This window comes from Leptonotus elevatus, chromosome 12 (assembly GCF_054856555.1).
Source record: "Leptonotus elevatus isolate MCC_2025b chromosome 12, RoL_Lele_1.0, whole genome shotgun sequence".
Classification (NCBI taxonomy): domain Eukaryota; kingdom Metazoa; phylum Chordata; class Actinopteri; order Syngnathiformes; family Syngnathidae; genus Leptonotus; species Leptonotus elevatus.
Window position 1 is genome coordinate 4,336,791 of NC_141250.1, and position 16,568 is coordinate 4,353,358.

The 16,568-nt window shown below is 39.4% G+C and overlaps 1 protein-coding gene across 5 annotated transcripts in view; it reads left to right on the top strand.

Moving 5' to 3' along the window:
• The window catches only part of LOC147164285 (aryl hydrocarbon receptor-like), a 60,209-nt gene extending 45,617 nt beyond the window's left edge, over positions 1-14,592 (top strand). For 3 of the 5 annotated variants that reach the window (XM_086090693.1, XM_086090691.1, XM_086090694.1), the window contains 6 exons: positions 1,662-1,795; positions 3,822-4,024; positions 4,116-4,225; positions 5,236-5,377; positions 6,883-8,476; positions 10,298-14,592. In XM_086090693.1, coding sequence (XP_085946819.1) covers positions 1,662-1,795; positions 3,822-4,024; positions 4,116-4,225; positions 5,236-5,377; positions 6,883-8,476; positions 10,298-10,438 — 2,324 coding nt within the window. In that variant the 3' untranslated portion in view covers positions 10,439-14,592. The remainder of the gene's footprint in view (positions 1-1,661; positions 1,796-3,821; positions 4,025-4,115; positions 4,226-5,235; positions 5,378-6,882; positions 8,477-10,297) is intronic. The other 2 variants (XM_086090695.1, XM_086090696.1) reach the window with 2 other exon arrangements.
• Positions 14,593-16,568: the final 1,976 nt, after the last annotated feature.

The following is a 16,568-nucleotide window of genomic DNA, read 5'->3' on the forward strand; positions in this document are numbered from 1 at the left end:
GATAGGTCTGGAGAGTCATTTATTTCCAAAAAGTCTGCCCACTCTTTTCTTATAATTTTGTCAAATTCTGCGTCGTTTAGCAGTGAGATGTTAAAACGCCATGTCGGTGGTGGTTTAAAGGTATAATCAACTTGTAGGGAAAGGGAGACTGGTGCATGGTCGCTAATAATAATAGGATGTATTTTTGTAACAGTTTTATCAGCAATAGAGTTATTTGTAAGAAAAAAATCAATTCTTGAAAAAGACCGGTGCACAGCGTAAAATAAGGTAAATTCCTTCTTATTTGGGTTTTTAAGTCTCCAGCTGTCGACGAGGCCAAAGTCATCCATATATTCCCCTATTACTTTAGTAGATTGTAATCGCCTTATACATGTTGTATTATTAGAACGATCTATTCATGGATTTAAGGCTGTGTTAAAGTCTCCTCCAATAATAATAGTAGAGTTCGCTGCTAATTCAAACAGCTTAGAGAAAAAATCATGAAAAAAGGCCGGATCATCATTATTAGGTGCATATAAATTACCAAATGTATATATTTTATTAAATATAGTCACCTGAATAATAATGTATCGGCCCTCTGGGTCTGTTATTGTATTATTTAGAGTAAAGAGTAATTTCTTATGTATGAGTATACAGACTCCTCTTTGTCTACTGTTATAAGGGGCAGAGTACGCTTGGCAAAAATTCTTATCAATAAGTAATTTTTCTTCAGATTTTTGTAGGTGGGTTTCTTGTAGGAGGCAAATATCTGCTTTTAATTTTAAGAGATGGTCTAAAGTTTTTATTCTTTTTGCCTGTGAGCGAGCGCCACAAACATTCCAGGAAACCAGAACTAATTTATGCATACAAACAATATAAACTCAGTCCTGTGTATATATCTTTATAGGCCATTTGTCAATACTGGCATGTTATAGGATAGAATCAAAGTGGTTAGGTGATTTATGTAATTTGTGTAAAATATGAGGTAACGTGTAAGTAAATATAACAGTGAAAAAACGGGTAGGGAGGTGAAAGTGAAGGAAATTAGCAGGGGATTAAACATAACAATACACCAGTAACTGGTAACCTAAGCAAGATTTTTTTGTTTAAATATACTTTAGATATAGTTGTGTATTCATATTATATTTATAATATAGCCTAAACATAATGAGTATTCATATTTTTGGTTTTATAACCACATATACAGTATATGTATACATCTAATAATCAAACTAAGTTTAGTTCCACCAATGCCAATTAGAACAGCCAGGGAGTGGAATTGGGGTTCCGGAATAGTTGGCCATCAATATATAACTTATCAATGGCTATCGTAGTCCGTTTACCCTCCTGCCTATTTTGTCTCATTATACCTTTCGCCGCTCATTAATCTCTCTCGGGAATTGATCATTCATTCCAAATGAGGTCCCTTTACACTCCCGTCCTTTACTTTTTACCATTTTACCATTTGGATTATCTGCATCCTATTGTATTCTGGGGATGGGAATTAATAAGATTCAGTTTCATCCCGTCAGCCCTTTTTCTTTTTGGATGTAATTGTATGTGAAAATTGAATGTTGTAAATTGTCTCAATGATTGTCCGAAAGGAAAAATGAACAAATAAAAAGAAAAACAAAACAAGACCACCAATAACATTCAACAATTTGATTTTCTTGCATTCATAGAGATTGAGCCGGACAACAGCTCATCCATCGTCACCTATAACCCTGAGCAGCTTCCTCCAGAGAACTCGTCATTCCTGGAGAGGAGCTTTGTGTGTCGCTTTCGCTGCCTACTGGACAATTCCTCTGGCTTCCTGGTAGGTTTCGCGGAAAACCATGCTGTATGAGTATGTACAATATCTACAAGGTGATGGAATGAATACTGAATTGACCATAGTAGGACTGGGCAATCAATTTTATTGATCAAGTAGAATTTTTGGCTCATTTTTTTCTTTCATGCCCAGTTAATGTGCAATTGATGCTTATACTACAAAAAACATGGCTGCAACAGAGAAGAGCTAGTTTCTTGACCCCCCCCCCCCCCCCCCGGCCAAAAAAGGTCCGCATGTCAGCAATATTAGTTTTGAACTATTGACAAACATACATTGTTTGGACAAAAATTTAGATTTTGAGATTTCTCCCCAAATAACCATATTGTAAAAGTTGTGAAATGCCTTGTATGTAAAAATATATTGAAAATAACGTAATGATTTGATCACTTCTTGATGTCGTCACTTTCATGAGACGCCTATGAAAGATGACACGCCACATCATCAACGCATCACAAATGAACCGTCTGCCTGGGTCGCAAAGTATCACCCCAAATTTCCGCTTCATGCTCTTCTAAGTGGGATGAAGTTAAAATCAAATAGACAAACAGTCTCCCCACCCCCCATTAGGCACCAATGACATATTTGGAATGATTTGTAAATACTGTACACAATGTATAGTGTTCCTTATTAATTTAACTGGGGAAAAATGCATTTGAACCATCAAAATATGTGTAATATAAATATGTGATCGAATGCATTTGAGAAAATATCACCCATAGGCCATTCTTGTCATAGGCCAGCCAAATAATCTTTGATTTACCACAAAATTCTTTAAAACAAATTTCCCACTGTGGTAATTTGACCAAATTGTACTCATTCACTCCCAGCCATTTTCACTGAAGCAACCCCTTTCGCTCCCCCCGGCTATTATATTGGATTTTGACTGATATTGCAAGGCCCACAGAATAGTGTGTTCTATTGCTATAAAAACATGGAACCTACCAAAAGAAAGATTAAAGTCTCTTCTTTCATCAGGAGAAAAAAAAAGTATGTTTATCTGTTTCCGTTTTGCAGCAATTAGCATTAGAATATAGCTAAGTCTCAGCACTAATCACATTCCTGTTAAAAATGCTGTCAAAAAGAGCTTGTTGCAACATGGCCCTGGCCGTTTTTTCTATTAACTACCATTGCTTTAAACCACCGCTTCATGTCAAAAGCTGAATTAAAGCCTTATGTTTGCTCTTGAATCAGGTTTGCAGCAGTCCACTGCAAAGTATGTTTAAAGGCTATAGCAACCAAAGTGGGGAGCATAGCCTGACCAACTTCTTTCTAGGGATGTTGATGCTGCAACCAACAATCTCTTTATTGAGAAAGTAAACACTTTGCAGTGTAATCACACCAAAATGACATTCAACTAATGTTTTTTTCTCAACCGTCAGCCTTTGTCTCTCACGACACACATTCCTGTTGCACAATCGCAAGTCATTGTCACCTTCATGGCCCTTCAGACACACCAACCACCACACTCTACGTTCTATTTAATAATTTTCTTCATCCCATATCAACTGTATGTACTGCTGTCCTTTTACATAGTGCCCTTTAGTGTTCGGACTGAGACACCACATCACTCAAGTCCACCCAACTCAGCTTTATTTATAGAATACTTTAAAGAACAACCACAGCTATAACAAAGTTCTGTATCTCAATGTTGAAAATAAAACATAACGTGCTATAATTTAGTTGAATGTAGAGCAAGACTGTTCGAAAGACATGCAGTTGTTTTTCTAAAACGTGTAATATTTGAGTGAAATTCATGCCATGTTCAAGAAAAGTTTGTAGTGTTTGTTTGCATTTAAAAACATCAAGTATCAGCACTACTCTGTATCGGCAAACAAATCAAATGAGCAATCAAGTGTCCGAAAAACAAACAAACAAGCAAACATATTATCGGTCTATCCCATGGGTCTTAGCATCTAGCAGTTCTACAACAACACAATCAAACTCTTGCTACATCAAACCAGCTACCTCGGTGTGACAATAAAGTCACAAATCAACTTTCTCTTCTTTGCAGGCTCTGAACTTCCAGGGCAGGCTCAAATTTCTACACGGACAGAACAAGCGGCAAGAAAATGGAGGAAAGGCGCCACCACAGCTTGCACTTTTTGCCATCGCAACTCCTCTGCAACCTCCATCCATCCTGGAGATCAGGACCAAGAACATGATCTTCAGAACCAAGCATAAGCTGGACTTTACACCGCTGGCTTGTGATGCAAAGTAGGCTTCAAAAATGTGGTTCCAGTGCAGGAAATGTAACATATTAAGATTGTGCTAAAAACACTGATCTGTATTGTATGCCTCTCTTCAGGGGGAAGATAGCCCTGGGGTACACAGAGGCTGAACTGCGGGTACGAGGATCTGGTTATCAGTTCATCCATGCCGCAGATATGTTGTACTGTGCAGAAAATCATGTCAGAAGTAAGTTTCATTTTCTTTCAGTACACAAAGTATGTCATGAGTCATCTTATCAGTGTTTCACAACCTGTTATGTGTTGCGGATCAGTTTCACATAAAGCAATATTTTTCACGAACTAGCGCCTCATCGATGAGTCCAACATGCCTTTGTATTAGGTGCTGAATCATCACTGTGTCGTTTCTGTGTCATGCCATCTCACTTTGACAAAGTCTGTAAACAATGAACTGTCTGGCATTGTGTAGCGTGTAAGATCCCTAACTTTAGGTTGAATAATTTTCCTTGCCTCGGCCATGTTTAAATCCAGTCACTGTTTTTCTTTACCAGCCATTCTCTCAATAGATGTCTGCTACTCTGCTAACTGTGCTCATCCTATGGCATGGTGGCTGACTGACGTCATAAGTGCATGACACAATAAATTGCAAACGAAATTTGTTGCCATCACTTCAAAAACGTATCGATTTTTTTTGTGATTTTATTGATTTGTTGCTGCCGCTCTTTTTCAGTCTTTGTGTGCGGCCGGTCGGCTACCAATTGGCCCGCTGATCAAAACTAACTGACACTTAAATGCTAGACAGTGTCAGTCCATGAGATGTCCGTTTACCGAAATACCTTCGGAACAGTATATTTTGAATGTAGACTTGTCAAAAAAGTTGAGGATGCCCGGTCCAACCCTGTCAGAGAGTTAAAACATCTTTTGCTAGTAATCCCCGGGGATTACGGAGCAGATTGAGTAAAGCTGTAGAGCTGCCAGAGAAGGAGATGGGAAATGGAGGGGGGGGGGGGTGTACAAATCCACTGCATAAGCATCACAGATGACCCAGCACTAACACATTGTGAGGACAAATAACTCAAAGGCCAGATACGCTCACCAGTGCGGTTCAAGGGTCAATGTACTACTTAAATCAATGTGCAAAACAAACAAATAAACAAACACAAGATTAAACATGAAACCACACTGCCATGCAAGGGCCATCCGATGCAACAACAATGACTGTATGTGTTTGTGCTGCAGTGATGAAGACTGGGGAGAGTGGACTGACGGTGTTTAGGCTGCTCACCAAGGAGAACCGCTGGAAATGGGTGCAGGCCAACGCTCGTTTAGTTTACAAAAATGGCAAACCCGACTACATCATCGCCACCCAGAGGCCCCTTTTGTAAGTTTTTGTTTTTTACTGTTAAACTCAAAACTGAAAATGTTATTACTATTCGCATATGGAGCCACAAATTCAGATACGCAACGTGTGTACCCTATTTTCACGACCATAAGGTATTAAAAGGCGCAGTCTCAGTTACGGGTGCTATTTCTGTATTTAACACACACATAAGGAGCACCGCACTATTGGGCGCAGGCACGGTTAAACATACGCTAGCTCAAAACATATGGTAGCATGCTTTCATGCTAAAACATATTTTTACATGTTATTAAAAAGGCAGCGGAGCAAAACTGAGTTCAGCTCTACTTTATTGAAGTATTTAACAATGTACTCACATTACTTTTGACCAATCCCCATCCACAAATCCCTCGAAGTCCTCAAACTGTATCTGAAACAAAGAGCTGGGCTAGTTCTAGGTTCCCTCTAGTATTGTCAGAGTCAGTCTTGGCTTTTGCGAAAGCTCGATTAGTGCAAGCAGACACGTTTAGCCCAAGCACATACAATCCATTCCCAAATTGTGGTGTAACTCGCTCTAGCAGTTCCATAAAGGGAAAGCACTGAGCGCCAAGACATCCAACTCTATCAAAAGCCTTGTTTCCACCGACGGTATCGACCCTACTCTACTCTACTCTGCTCTGCTCTACTTGGCTCTACACCAAAACGCATTTCGTCTCCACTGCCACGGCCACCACCTGGGAGCTCCTCCTCATTTTGCCAGTGATGTCATGCTAAAGCGACCGAAGCACTGCACACACAGGCAAAAATAATGGAGAGCGCAAACAATGGTTTGTACCTGTTTATTTCAGTCTGAAATCATCAAATAAATATTGCAGCAACCAGAAGACTGCATTCAATAATGTTAAAAAAGTTTGCACCTCCTCAAAAGTCGAAGCATTAATCTGTTTGGAAGCCATTGTTGTCCTCTCTTCATCGTTGATGGCAGCTGTTTTCCCAGGGTGGTGGTGTGCGCAGTTGCACATTGATGACAACATGTCTCGAACCAATCATCGGCCTCCAAATTAATTACGTCACGTTCTGGAACTGGGCTATTTTTTTTTAGAACCGCAAAGGAGCAGGTACCAGAAAAAGCGAGTTGAGTAGAGTAGAGTAGAGTAGAGTAGAGTAGATACCGAGGCTTTAGATACAGAAAACCTGGCCCTGGTTGCAGACTGGCAGGCATGAGAAACTGAAGACTCACGTCATCTTTCAGTTGAGTCGGGTTCTCATGCTTGCCAGTCCTCAACCAGGGCCGGATTTCTTGAATATAAGAAATTTGTCGGCAGAAATGCTCCCACACAGTCATTTGGAACGCTTACCGAAGTCACACAACATTTACAGATTTTGGAACTCTGTGCACAAAAAAGGTGCACTTCACTATTAGGCACACCATTCATTTTTGAGAAAATGTAAGACTTTTAAGTGTGCCTTATAGTCATGAAAATTCGGTATTATCTAAACGACGACCACAGAAGTTCCACTTAATAATCCTGTTTTCTGTTTTGCAGGGATGAAGAGGGAGGAGAACACTTGCGTAAACGCTCCATGCATTTACCCTTTACATATGCTACAGGCGAGGCCTTGCTTTACCAGTCTAACCATCCCATTGCGGGCTTCAGAGATAGTGTTTCTGAAAAGAACAGTATTAAGTCAAAGAAGAGCCGGACTGACAGGTTGTTGAGGGATGGTCTTGACCCAGGCTCACTTCTTGGGGCCCTCATGAGCCAGGATGAGTCAGTGTACGTTTGCCAGCCTGCCCTAGAGCCCAAAATCTCCTTTCACAGCAGCTTATTTGGAGACCAAATGGGCTTCTCTGACTCTAAATCTGGTTTGCACAGAAGCTGGGACACACCAAGCAATGGTGAAGTGGATCAAAGTATCACAGAACCGGGAACCAGCTTTGACCCACTGCTTGCTACTCTGGACTCTCTTTCACTGGAAGGGCAAGGGGTCGTGGATTCAGAAGATGGCGATTGTTCAAACGGGGAGTTGTTTGGCGCTCTAGAGGGTTTGGGGCTGAGCGCTGAGGATCTTGAGCTTCTCCTATTGGATGAGAGGATGATTCGAGTTGAGATAGACCCGGAGCGTGTGCCCACCTTGGATGACTTACTAACAAATGATGAAATTCTTTCCTACATCTATGACTCCATTGAAGGAAAGAATGATTCGGCAGACCAGGGAAGACAGATACCCTGCAATCCCTCGGTGAGTACAACAACTGTGTCAGTGTCTGAAAGCACTCTCAACTCTAACCCAAATGTGAAAATGCAGTTTCCTCACCATAAGCCTCCTGTGGCTAGGAAGGCTCCCATTGTCCAGTTGTCCCAGCAGATGCAAAAGCACCTCAGCATGTGCTCAGGCCAAGGGGCACACAACTGGGACCACCAGAGTGAGCATTTGGCAAACACCTTAGTCAACGGAGACCTGATGGGGCATGTTGAAGCTGCCCCCAACCGACAATGGTCAGCCCAAGACATTCTCATGACTGCGGGGATACAATTGGAACACATGAACTCACAGCAAACGGTTTTCAATGGCAAGACGTCAGAACTAGATGGGGAACTTCTTCAACAGCATGAAAGCTACCTTCAGCAGCAGCAGCCCCTGATACAGAGCCCGCCCTCACAGCAGTGCCATGCCAAACAGAAGGACGCCAACCTAAACGGACTATGTGGCCTCTCCAGCACAGAACAGTCGGTAGTAAAATCGCAGTGGCAGGACTATGGCTACGGAGAGAGTCTGGGTCCGTGCCTCAATAACAGCCAAAAAACTCGTGCGGATACCTCGTTAGATTCCTGCATGGATTACAGCATCCCCAACATTGGCAATTCGGATTACTGTGTTAACGGTAGTGGTTTGTTCAGGAGCAGTGCACTTCAGCACAGGGCCGAGTCTACGGTTTCAACATTCCAGGGCATTACTCAAAAGCGGCAGCAGGAGCCGATCCCGGTTCCTTTAGCCCAGGTAATCTCCAGCCTGTCCCAGTGTCCGCCTCCGAATACCTCACTGGAACAAATCTTGGCAGTTGGCAAACCTTGTCGGCAGTTGGACCATTACGGCATAGTGGCCTCGGACATGCCTCACGAACCCAATCACGGCAAGGTAAGAAACAATAAACTTGGATCTTACAGTACTCAGGGAACTGCATTTAAGGAGATGATCAGTCATTCTAACGACTTTGACTTTGATTCTTCTTTGTTTCATGTATTCATATTTCAGGTAGCCAGGGACAGACTGGCAAATAAACTAGCCTAGAAACCTGACTGATAACTGTACCAGCGAGTGAGCCTGGACACAGTTGCCATCAAGCGTATTTCTGAGATCAAACAGATAGTGATTAGAAAGAACCAATCAGCGAAGAGCGGAAGTTACATCTTTTGGTAACTTCCTATGTAGTTTGACCTGGTGTAGTTGCCGTAGTGGAACAATTATAGCCTCAGATCGTGTAATCACATTCTTACCTATCAGTGGTATTTTCGCCGTCACCATGGAAAATAATGCCGCGGAGAAATCAATGTATTCAAGTTAGGTGGCCTTAGCAAGTGGCCACCCAAGATGACCACCGGTGGCTTCACTTCTCTCGACAGCAAGTAAGCGTCTTTGTTAGTCCATTCATATATAAGTCAGTGATCTTGACACATGTCTTCTTTTTAAATAATGACTTTGTGGTTCTGGTCATTTAGAATTGAGTTTAATGCTGAAGGAAACAAACTATCGTCTCTTTCAGTCTTTCAAGAAAGTGGGTCTTGCTTGCCAGGCTAAAAATAAACACATCCGGGGGGCGACAAGATGACAGACATGCGCCAAATCGTATTTGTCGGCGAGATGACGTGCACACAAAATTGATTCCAAAAGTACTGGCAGAAGGAATACTTGGGATCAAATGCATCCACATGACTCCTGGCTACATATGTAGAAACTTAATTCAGAAGTGCACCATAGTGTTGTAGTTAAGACCCCATCATCTGAACTGACACCAAGACATTATCGAGACAACAAGTGACACCCAGAAGGTAGCGCAGCTCCTGCATTCTACGTTTTTCCCTGATCACAATAGTACTTGCCTGGTCTCAACTGGTCTTGATCAAAAATCCCGAATCCGCCCTGTCTTAGACCAAGTAAAAATGCTTTAGATTCCGAGATGAGGTTAAAAAACCCCAAAAGTGGTCCTGAGACAACTATAACTAACTGAACCATAATACCAACCATTATATGAATACTGGCATCAAGAAATGTAACTTTATGACTCCTTCTACATATACTGGCTAATATTTTGTATTTAGCACGTTGAGAGGACCAACGTAGCTCTCAGCATGAAGCAGTACAGTTTTATGCTACGATATACAACAGCAGCACTGTAAAAAAAAAATAATACTAATAAAAAAATAATAATAATAAAATAAAAAATGTATTTTTTGGCCTAAAACAGTCATTTAAGTTGAATAAACTTCTAAATATAAATTACTCCTATTTATGCCATGCTATGAGTTAGGGGTTGAATTCAATGTTCTGTAAACTAATTTATTCATTGTGAAATGTGAGAAAGCAAATTTTTTATCAAAGTTTAATTTAAACATTTTCAGTTCATCCCACTTAATGAACCAATACCAAGCATATTGTTAAATGAATACTTATCTTGACAGCATCAATCACACACTATATAATCTCTGGTTTTCTATTTGATCTTTTTTATATTCTGCAGTGTCACGTCATCAGAGTGTTACATGCTACTAACTACCACTGATAATTTACACTCTAGTGTATATGAAGAGGAACTGGTGTTGTATAATCCAATACATTAAGAGTCTTAAATCAATAAATCTCCTCGTGTCAAAATGCTTCAATCCAAAACTGCATGATGTCACATACCCACCACATTGCATCACTTCCCGCCCTTTTGTTCTTCCTTCCCGATCTGTGCAGATGGAGAATGGCAGCATCCTGACTACAGCATACCCAGCCATGCCCAATGGGAATGGCACAGCGCCCCCTGCTGTCCAGATACCCTGCCCGGAGACTCTGCCTGGCCTCCCCGATCCGCCAGCTACCGGCTTCTACCTCTGACCAGCTGGCCCGCGCACTGCAAATGGCCAGAGACATGAACACACGCGCGCGCACACACACACACTGACTGGACCAGCCTTATAACAGATAAGACAACAAACAGAACTAATAATTGCTGTCATGTTTTATTTTGGGTTTGTTTGTTTTGGCCAAGGACGTTGAGCGACCATTGTATTATTTTATTATTTTTCAAGTCATATTATCATAAGAGTCCTTTGTTTACAACAATGCAGTTATAGAGTTATGTGAATGAATACAGATGATGACAGATGATTCAGGGTTTTCTTTTAGTGAAGGAGTAGCAGATGAACAAACGGGTTTGGCGTCGGAGTTGTTTGTCTGCACTTCATGAATGTACAGACACTCAAGTGGAAAAAGGGAGGGAGGCTTTAGCACTAAATGCAACTTTTACTTTATCCATACTCCCATCAAATATCAGCGGATCTTCCTGTTGATAACATACGTTCGCCAGCCACTTCCTTAGATACACCTGGACAATTAAATACAATGTAAAAATCTGTCCTTTTGAAGATCATGATGTTCATTTATGGTTGACATGATATAGTTAGGTATTTGCTGGATACCGCCACCACACTGTGGATGTCGCTAAACAATTGTACATTTCTACTAGGGGCACCACTGGATTTAATGTGAAGTAGCATTGCAATTGTTGAAGTAGTTTACTAACAAACATAAAATAAAACATCATCACCTTAGTGGAGATAATAATTTATCATGTTTCTGTTTGAGAAGGCAGACTTTCACAGTTGTGCAGGTGTACCTAATGAAGTGTCCAGCATGAGCTTCATTTGGTTATTTGCTTCATTTTACATCTCAACGCTCCCAAAAAAAAAAAAGCACAAACGTGAGCAAACAAAACAGTTGTCCATGCAACAAGAATGTAGTGCTTCATTTCTTTGTTGAATAGTCGTTTCGTCAACCATGAGATTAAATGTTTGAAAGGAAGTATCAAATATGAAGAAAATGCTTGGATGATATCCTGCACTTTATTTCAAGCAGCCATTCAACGCAGCTCTGCAGTCAAGTCATAACAAGCCCTGATTTGTTTTGATTGGATTTTTTACTGATTTATGACATGACTAATGGCATACACTTTCAGCTGACGCCCACACAAGCACAAACATTTCTATACAATTGTTCATGTTCTCTTTATATTTCTCAAGATGGATTATTGATGATTTGTATTAATTATTATTATTATTGTTGACCATGTTGATCAACATTAACCTCGGGGTGATTTTTGGGCGTAAATGCATTGAACTGACTGACCTGGTTAGAGGATTTTTTTTTTGAATTTCTGTATTTATTCACAGGCTGTGGCAATAATGGGTTCTTGATTGTTCTGAAGATAATTAAAAAAAACATTCTCATACATCAGAAGAGGAAAAATAATTGCTTTGTCATGCAATGTTGTAGCGCAGCTTACCAGCGGCTCCCTGACGTGCGGAACTCCCAAGTTCCAGCAAACCAGCATTGAGATTTTTCTTTGAACCTTAGGGGCCACTATATTGCTTGCTCATGTTCAGAAAGTGTACAAAGTACATTTGTTTGAAGTATTGCGCTTCACTTTATCCATACTGTAGGTATGTAATGAAAATGTCTGGCTAACAAGGAAAATAAAACACAGTACAAATCATCTAATTAATAGTTAGTGCAATGACAGGCAGGGACTCTTAACTCATTTGCTCCCAAAAACGTATAAATACATTCTCTTTTAAATAATACCAGTGTCCCAAAAACATATTTATACATTATTTTATGTTTTTTTAAATATATTTTTTTATGCTAAAGCATACGGAAGGCTTTAATGCAGCCTCTGAACTGAAGAGAACGGTTCAAACAATGCTAGTTATTACAAAAACGGCCAGCAGATGGCAGCAGAGTATAAGAGATCAGCCAGGGCCATGTTGCAAAAAGCTAATTTACCCACAGTTTTAAACAGATTTGTGAATAATAATGAAACTTGCTATATTCTAATGCTAATTGCTGCAAAATGGAAACAGATACAAATATACTTTTTCCTGATGAAAGAAGAGACTAATCTTTCTTTTGGTAGGTTCCATGTTTTTATAGCAATACACAGAACACAATATTCTGTGGGCCTTGCAAAATCAGTCAAAATCCAATAAAACAGCCGGGAGCGAAGGGGGTTGCTTCAGTGAAAATGGCTGAGAGTGAATGAGTTAAATGGGTAGCTAGCGGATGGGCGGGAGCTGGAGTGAGACAAATCTGAATTCAGATTTTTGTTTTTTCTTCAAAACTATTGAACGCAAAGCATACTGCCAATTACTTTAGATTTTAAAAATCCCATAAACAATTACAATAACACAATTAAAAATCTGTTGCCATCATAAAAGCATTATTAACTCTACATGCAATTTTTAAAGAAACATTTACACACTCTTAGCAGCCATGCATGTGTCAATACTATGTCAAAGCAATGTAAAACTCTTAACTGCCAAATAGTAGAATCTAATTTTTCACAGTGAGACCCACAAAACAAAAAAAAAACATTCTTCTTTCAATATCAACTAACAATAGCAGCGAGCCAGAGTGATGAATGTTCAATATGAACGTTTGTGTACAACTTTTGGTTAACTCAAATTTGGGGAAAAATTGCAAGGTACCGATACATACGTACATTTTAAAATTTCAAGCCATTCATTTTGCAAAGCTCTCATGCGCAGAATCCATCAATAGTCAATTAATTGATTGTTAAAAATCTGGGCGATTGTTTGGAATTGATGTTTGACAAGTGGGCGCAAAGTGGCGTGCATCACTTAGCTGCAACCAGAAAAATTATTGTTGAGTCAGTCTTAACTAGTTTGCGGTCTGACGAGCGTGACCTCAGCTCATGCCATTTGTTACATTTAGCATTTGTTGATTTTTTTTAATGAAACAATTTGTTTAAAAATAAATAAAAACATATCTATGGGGAGAAACATACATTAAACATTTAAATTAATATAAATACTATTTTACAAATAAACACTTAAATGATCGTTAGAGCAAATGTAATCAAATGTTCATAGTACCCACAAATGACCCGCGACGAGTCATAAGAACTGAATATTTATATACCATACAAGAAACTGAACAGACAGAAATAAAAAGATTGTATCAATCTTGTCACCTGACTTGTCATCTGAGTGACAAAGAACCTACTTCTCAAAATGGCACACTTTTTAAAGCGATACTTTTGTGGCAAAAAGCATCCATCCCCATAATGAGTTTTGGGAGCAGTTAACGAGCAGTTATGAGCAAAACCAAATGTGAGGATTCAGTGGAGATCCCTACAGGAAGGACACAGTTGTGAATGTTTCTTATTCTTAGCTAAAAAAATATTTTTTACAGAATGGCTGACGAGTGGCGTTGGGCGGCGGAGGAGAGATGCTGAAGAGATTTTAATTGTTGAGATAATGTCATTAGTAGTGGTATTAATATTATTGTTCTCTATGTTTTATGTTAAAATGTGATTCACACGTGGTTATGTCATTCGGATTGACTCATTTCCTTCCCGCTATTTTTTTCTTATTTTTTCTACAGAACAGTTTTTTTTTGCTATATTTAATATGATTGATGTGACTTATTAAAGTTGTGAAGACAAATATGTGTTATGTAAATATAAAAAAGCAAAACAAATACAGGCGTGTACATAGTTTGGCGTCACTAGTTTCATACACTGTTTTCGCGACACTTGCTCCTTTGTCTGATTTTTTTTCTTTTTGCTTTGCTATTTTTGTTTTTTTAAAGATGTGTAAATAGTGCAGCTCACACTACTGAGAACAAAACACTATGACAGCCTGGAAATGGTGCCATAATGCGGAGTCTTCTAACATAGGCGATATGACGTGAAGTTGAACATGCTAACGACAGGACAAAGTTGTTCGCGAGTTGTCTTCTGTTCTTCCCTTTTACAAAAAAATAAAATAAAAAATCTCAGTGATCAGTGATCACTTTGTTGGACAAATAAACACCATCATGTTTGAGAGTGTGTTTAACTGACATCCTCCTTCCACAAGGGGGCCCCCTATAATCTCTGTCAGTGTCGATTTCCTGTGTGGAGCCCGAACATGTGAAGGTGCTTTGTGTAGCATTTTAACATCAATAAATCATCAATGCCACATTAAGCATTGGGATTGTGTGTTACTCTTCTTCATTTACTTGTGTGTGTGGGGGGGGGGTGAAGAAAAGTGCACCTCCAACTTCACATCAAAAATTGTTTACCTCAGCTAATGTTTAGCTAACAGAAAGATCGCTTAGCGGCTAGCAAGAAAATAATGTATGGTAAAGTATTAAAAGCTATAGACACATGCCTTGAATAACTGTGAATTTATTTAGCTAGGAAAAGTATTCTAAAATGAGCAATTTTGCATCATTCTACAATTTGAAATATATAAATTATGATCATTCCTTCAAACACTGTTTTCCTTTAAGCTATGTGCCCACTGGCAACCTTCGTTGCCACTCACAGAAATAAGCCCACGAACAACCACCAACTACCATATCTACTATTTCACATGTATCATGTATGAAATAGTGTGATCATGATTTCACAAGCAACACGCAATGCTCGTCGCCATGAGCGCCCATTCATACTGTATGGAGAGCAGATTCCGCTGTAGCTTATTGTGCAGATGCAGATGGAGCTGCACTAATGCATGAAAGTTACAACAAATCAATTTTTATGCTGTTAAACCTTTAAGAATCAAACATAATGTTTATTGTCATAGTTCTGTATTAGTTCTTGGCTGTATTATCTTCAAAATAGTCTTTGACCTTAAAATGACATTGGAACAGAAATTTGACTTTAGAAATGGATTCTTGACACCAAAAGCCAGAAAAATGTGGCCTTGTACAAGAATCTAGTGCTAACAGAGGCGGTCTTCTGTGGCAGCCATATTTGATTTTGTGCATATTTGTCACCAGGTAGTGAGCCCAACGTGTATGCGGTGGGTTTTGAAAACCTTATACCCATGCCTATCACCATGCAAAATTGCAAACACTAGTCACAAAGTGCACAATTTGCTCAAGTTTTCACAAATAGCCCCTCCGCTGTTAGAAAACTTGCTGGTTTCGTATACAGCCAACAAGCTGTAGTTGATGATGATAAAAAGTGACGGGCGTCCTCCTGATTAAAATGCACGATGCAATGAGGCCCTGCAGGGTTTTCGATCGGTGCTTGACAATCAAGTTAACGTGTCATCGTGCAAGACAATACATACATAGTAGTTTGAATGGCATGTGTATTTCTGCCCTCTAGATGGCAACAGCATCTCATACCGGAATTAGACTGCCAAGTCTTGCGTCGTATGTCGAAACGTAAAGATGAAAGGAGGACCGGTGTTCTGCTTTTTAGAATGAGAGTCTCTTCATAAATGCCTTACTTGGATGAATCAACGTTAAATAGTGCGCCCTATTTAGAATTTTAGTCTGTCTTCCTTGTGAGGAAAATTAACGTCCTCTCTGGAAGCAATGCTGAAACGCCTTTTCATAACATAAAATGTTGGAAAGTTTGAGAGACAGGATATTAGTTGTTTCGTTGGTCCAAGTGTAGTCAAATTTATTTATTAGGTCGTAATTATTGGGGGAGGGGGATGGGGGACTTTTGAATAGAATTTTACACAGGGGTGAATTTAAGTCCGAACACCACATTTTTAGGCTTCAGTTTTCCAACACTCAGAATGTCACACACTATAAAAAAATAAAAATAAAAATAAATTAATTAATAAAAAACAAAACAAAGACTCTTATGTTCAACAGCCAGGTGTTTACCTGGCCGTTGAACATAAGAGTCTTTGTTGAAAATCCACCATGATGTGCTAAGAAGAAACTAAGTTATAAAATGTCTATAACTTAAAAATGTAAATTGTTCCATCATAACAACATAAGTTCTGGCCACACAGGTGACTGTTCAACTGGCAAATAGTGGCAGATAGCAGATTGATCTTTTGTGTTCTTCTGCCAAATCACCACTTTTGTTCAGATTAAGGTTCAAAAGCCTCTTTTTTATTTTATTTTTTTCATTTTTTATTTTTAGCTTGTACGATGATTTAGGGTTTCATAAAAGTATTGATTAACTCCACTATAATATTCTAACAAATGTAAG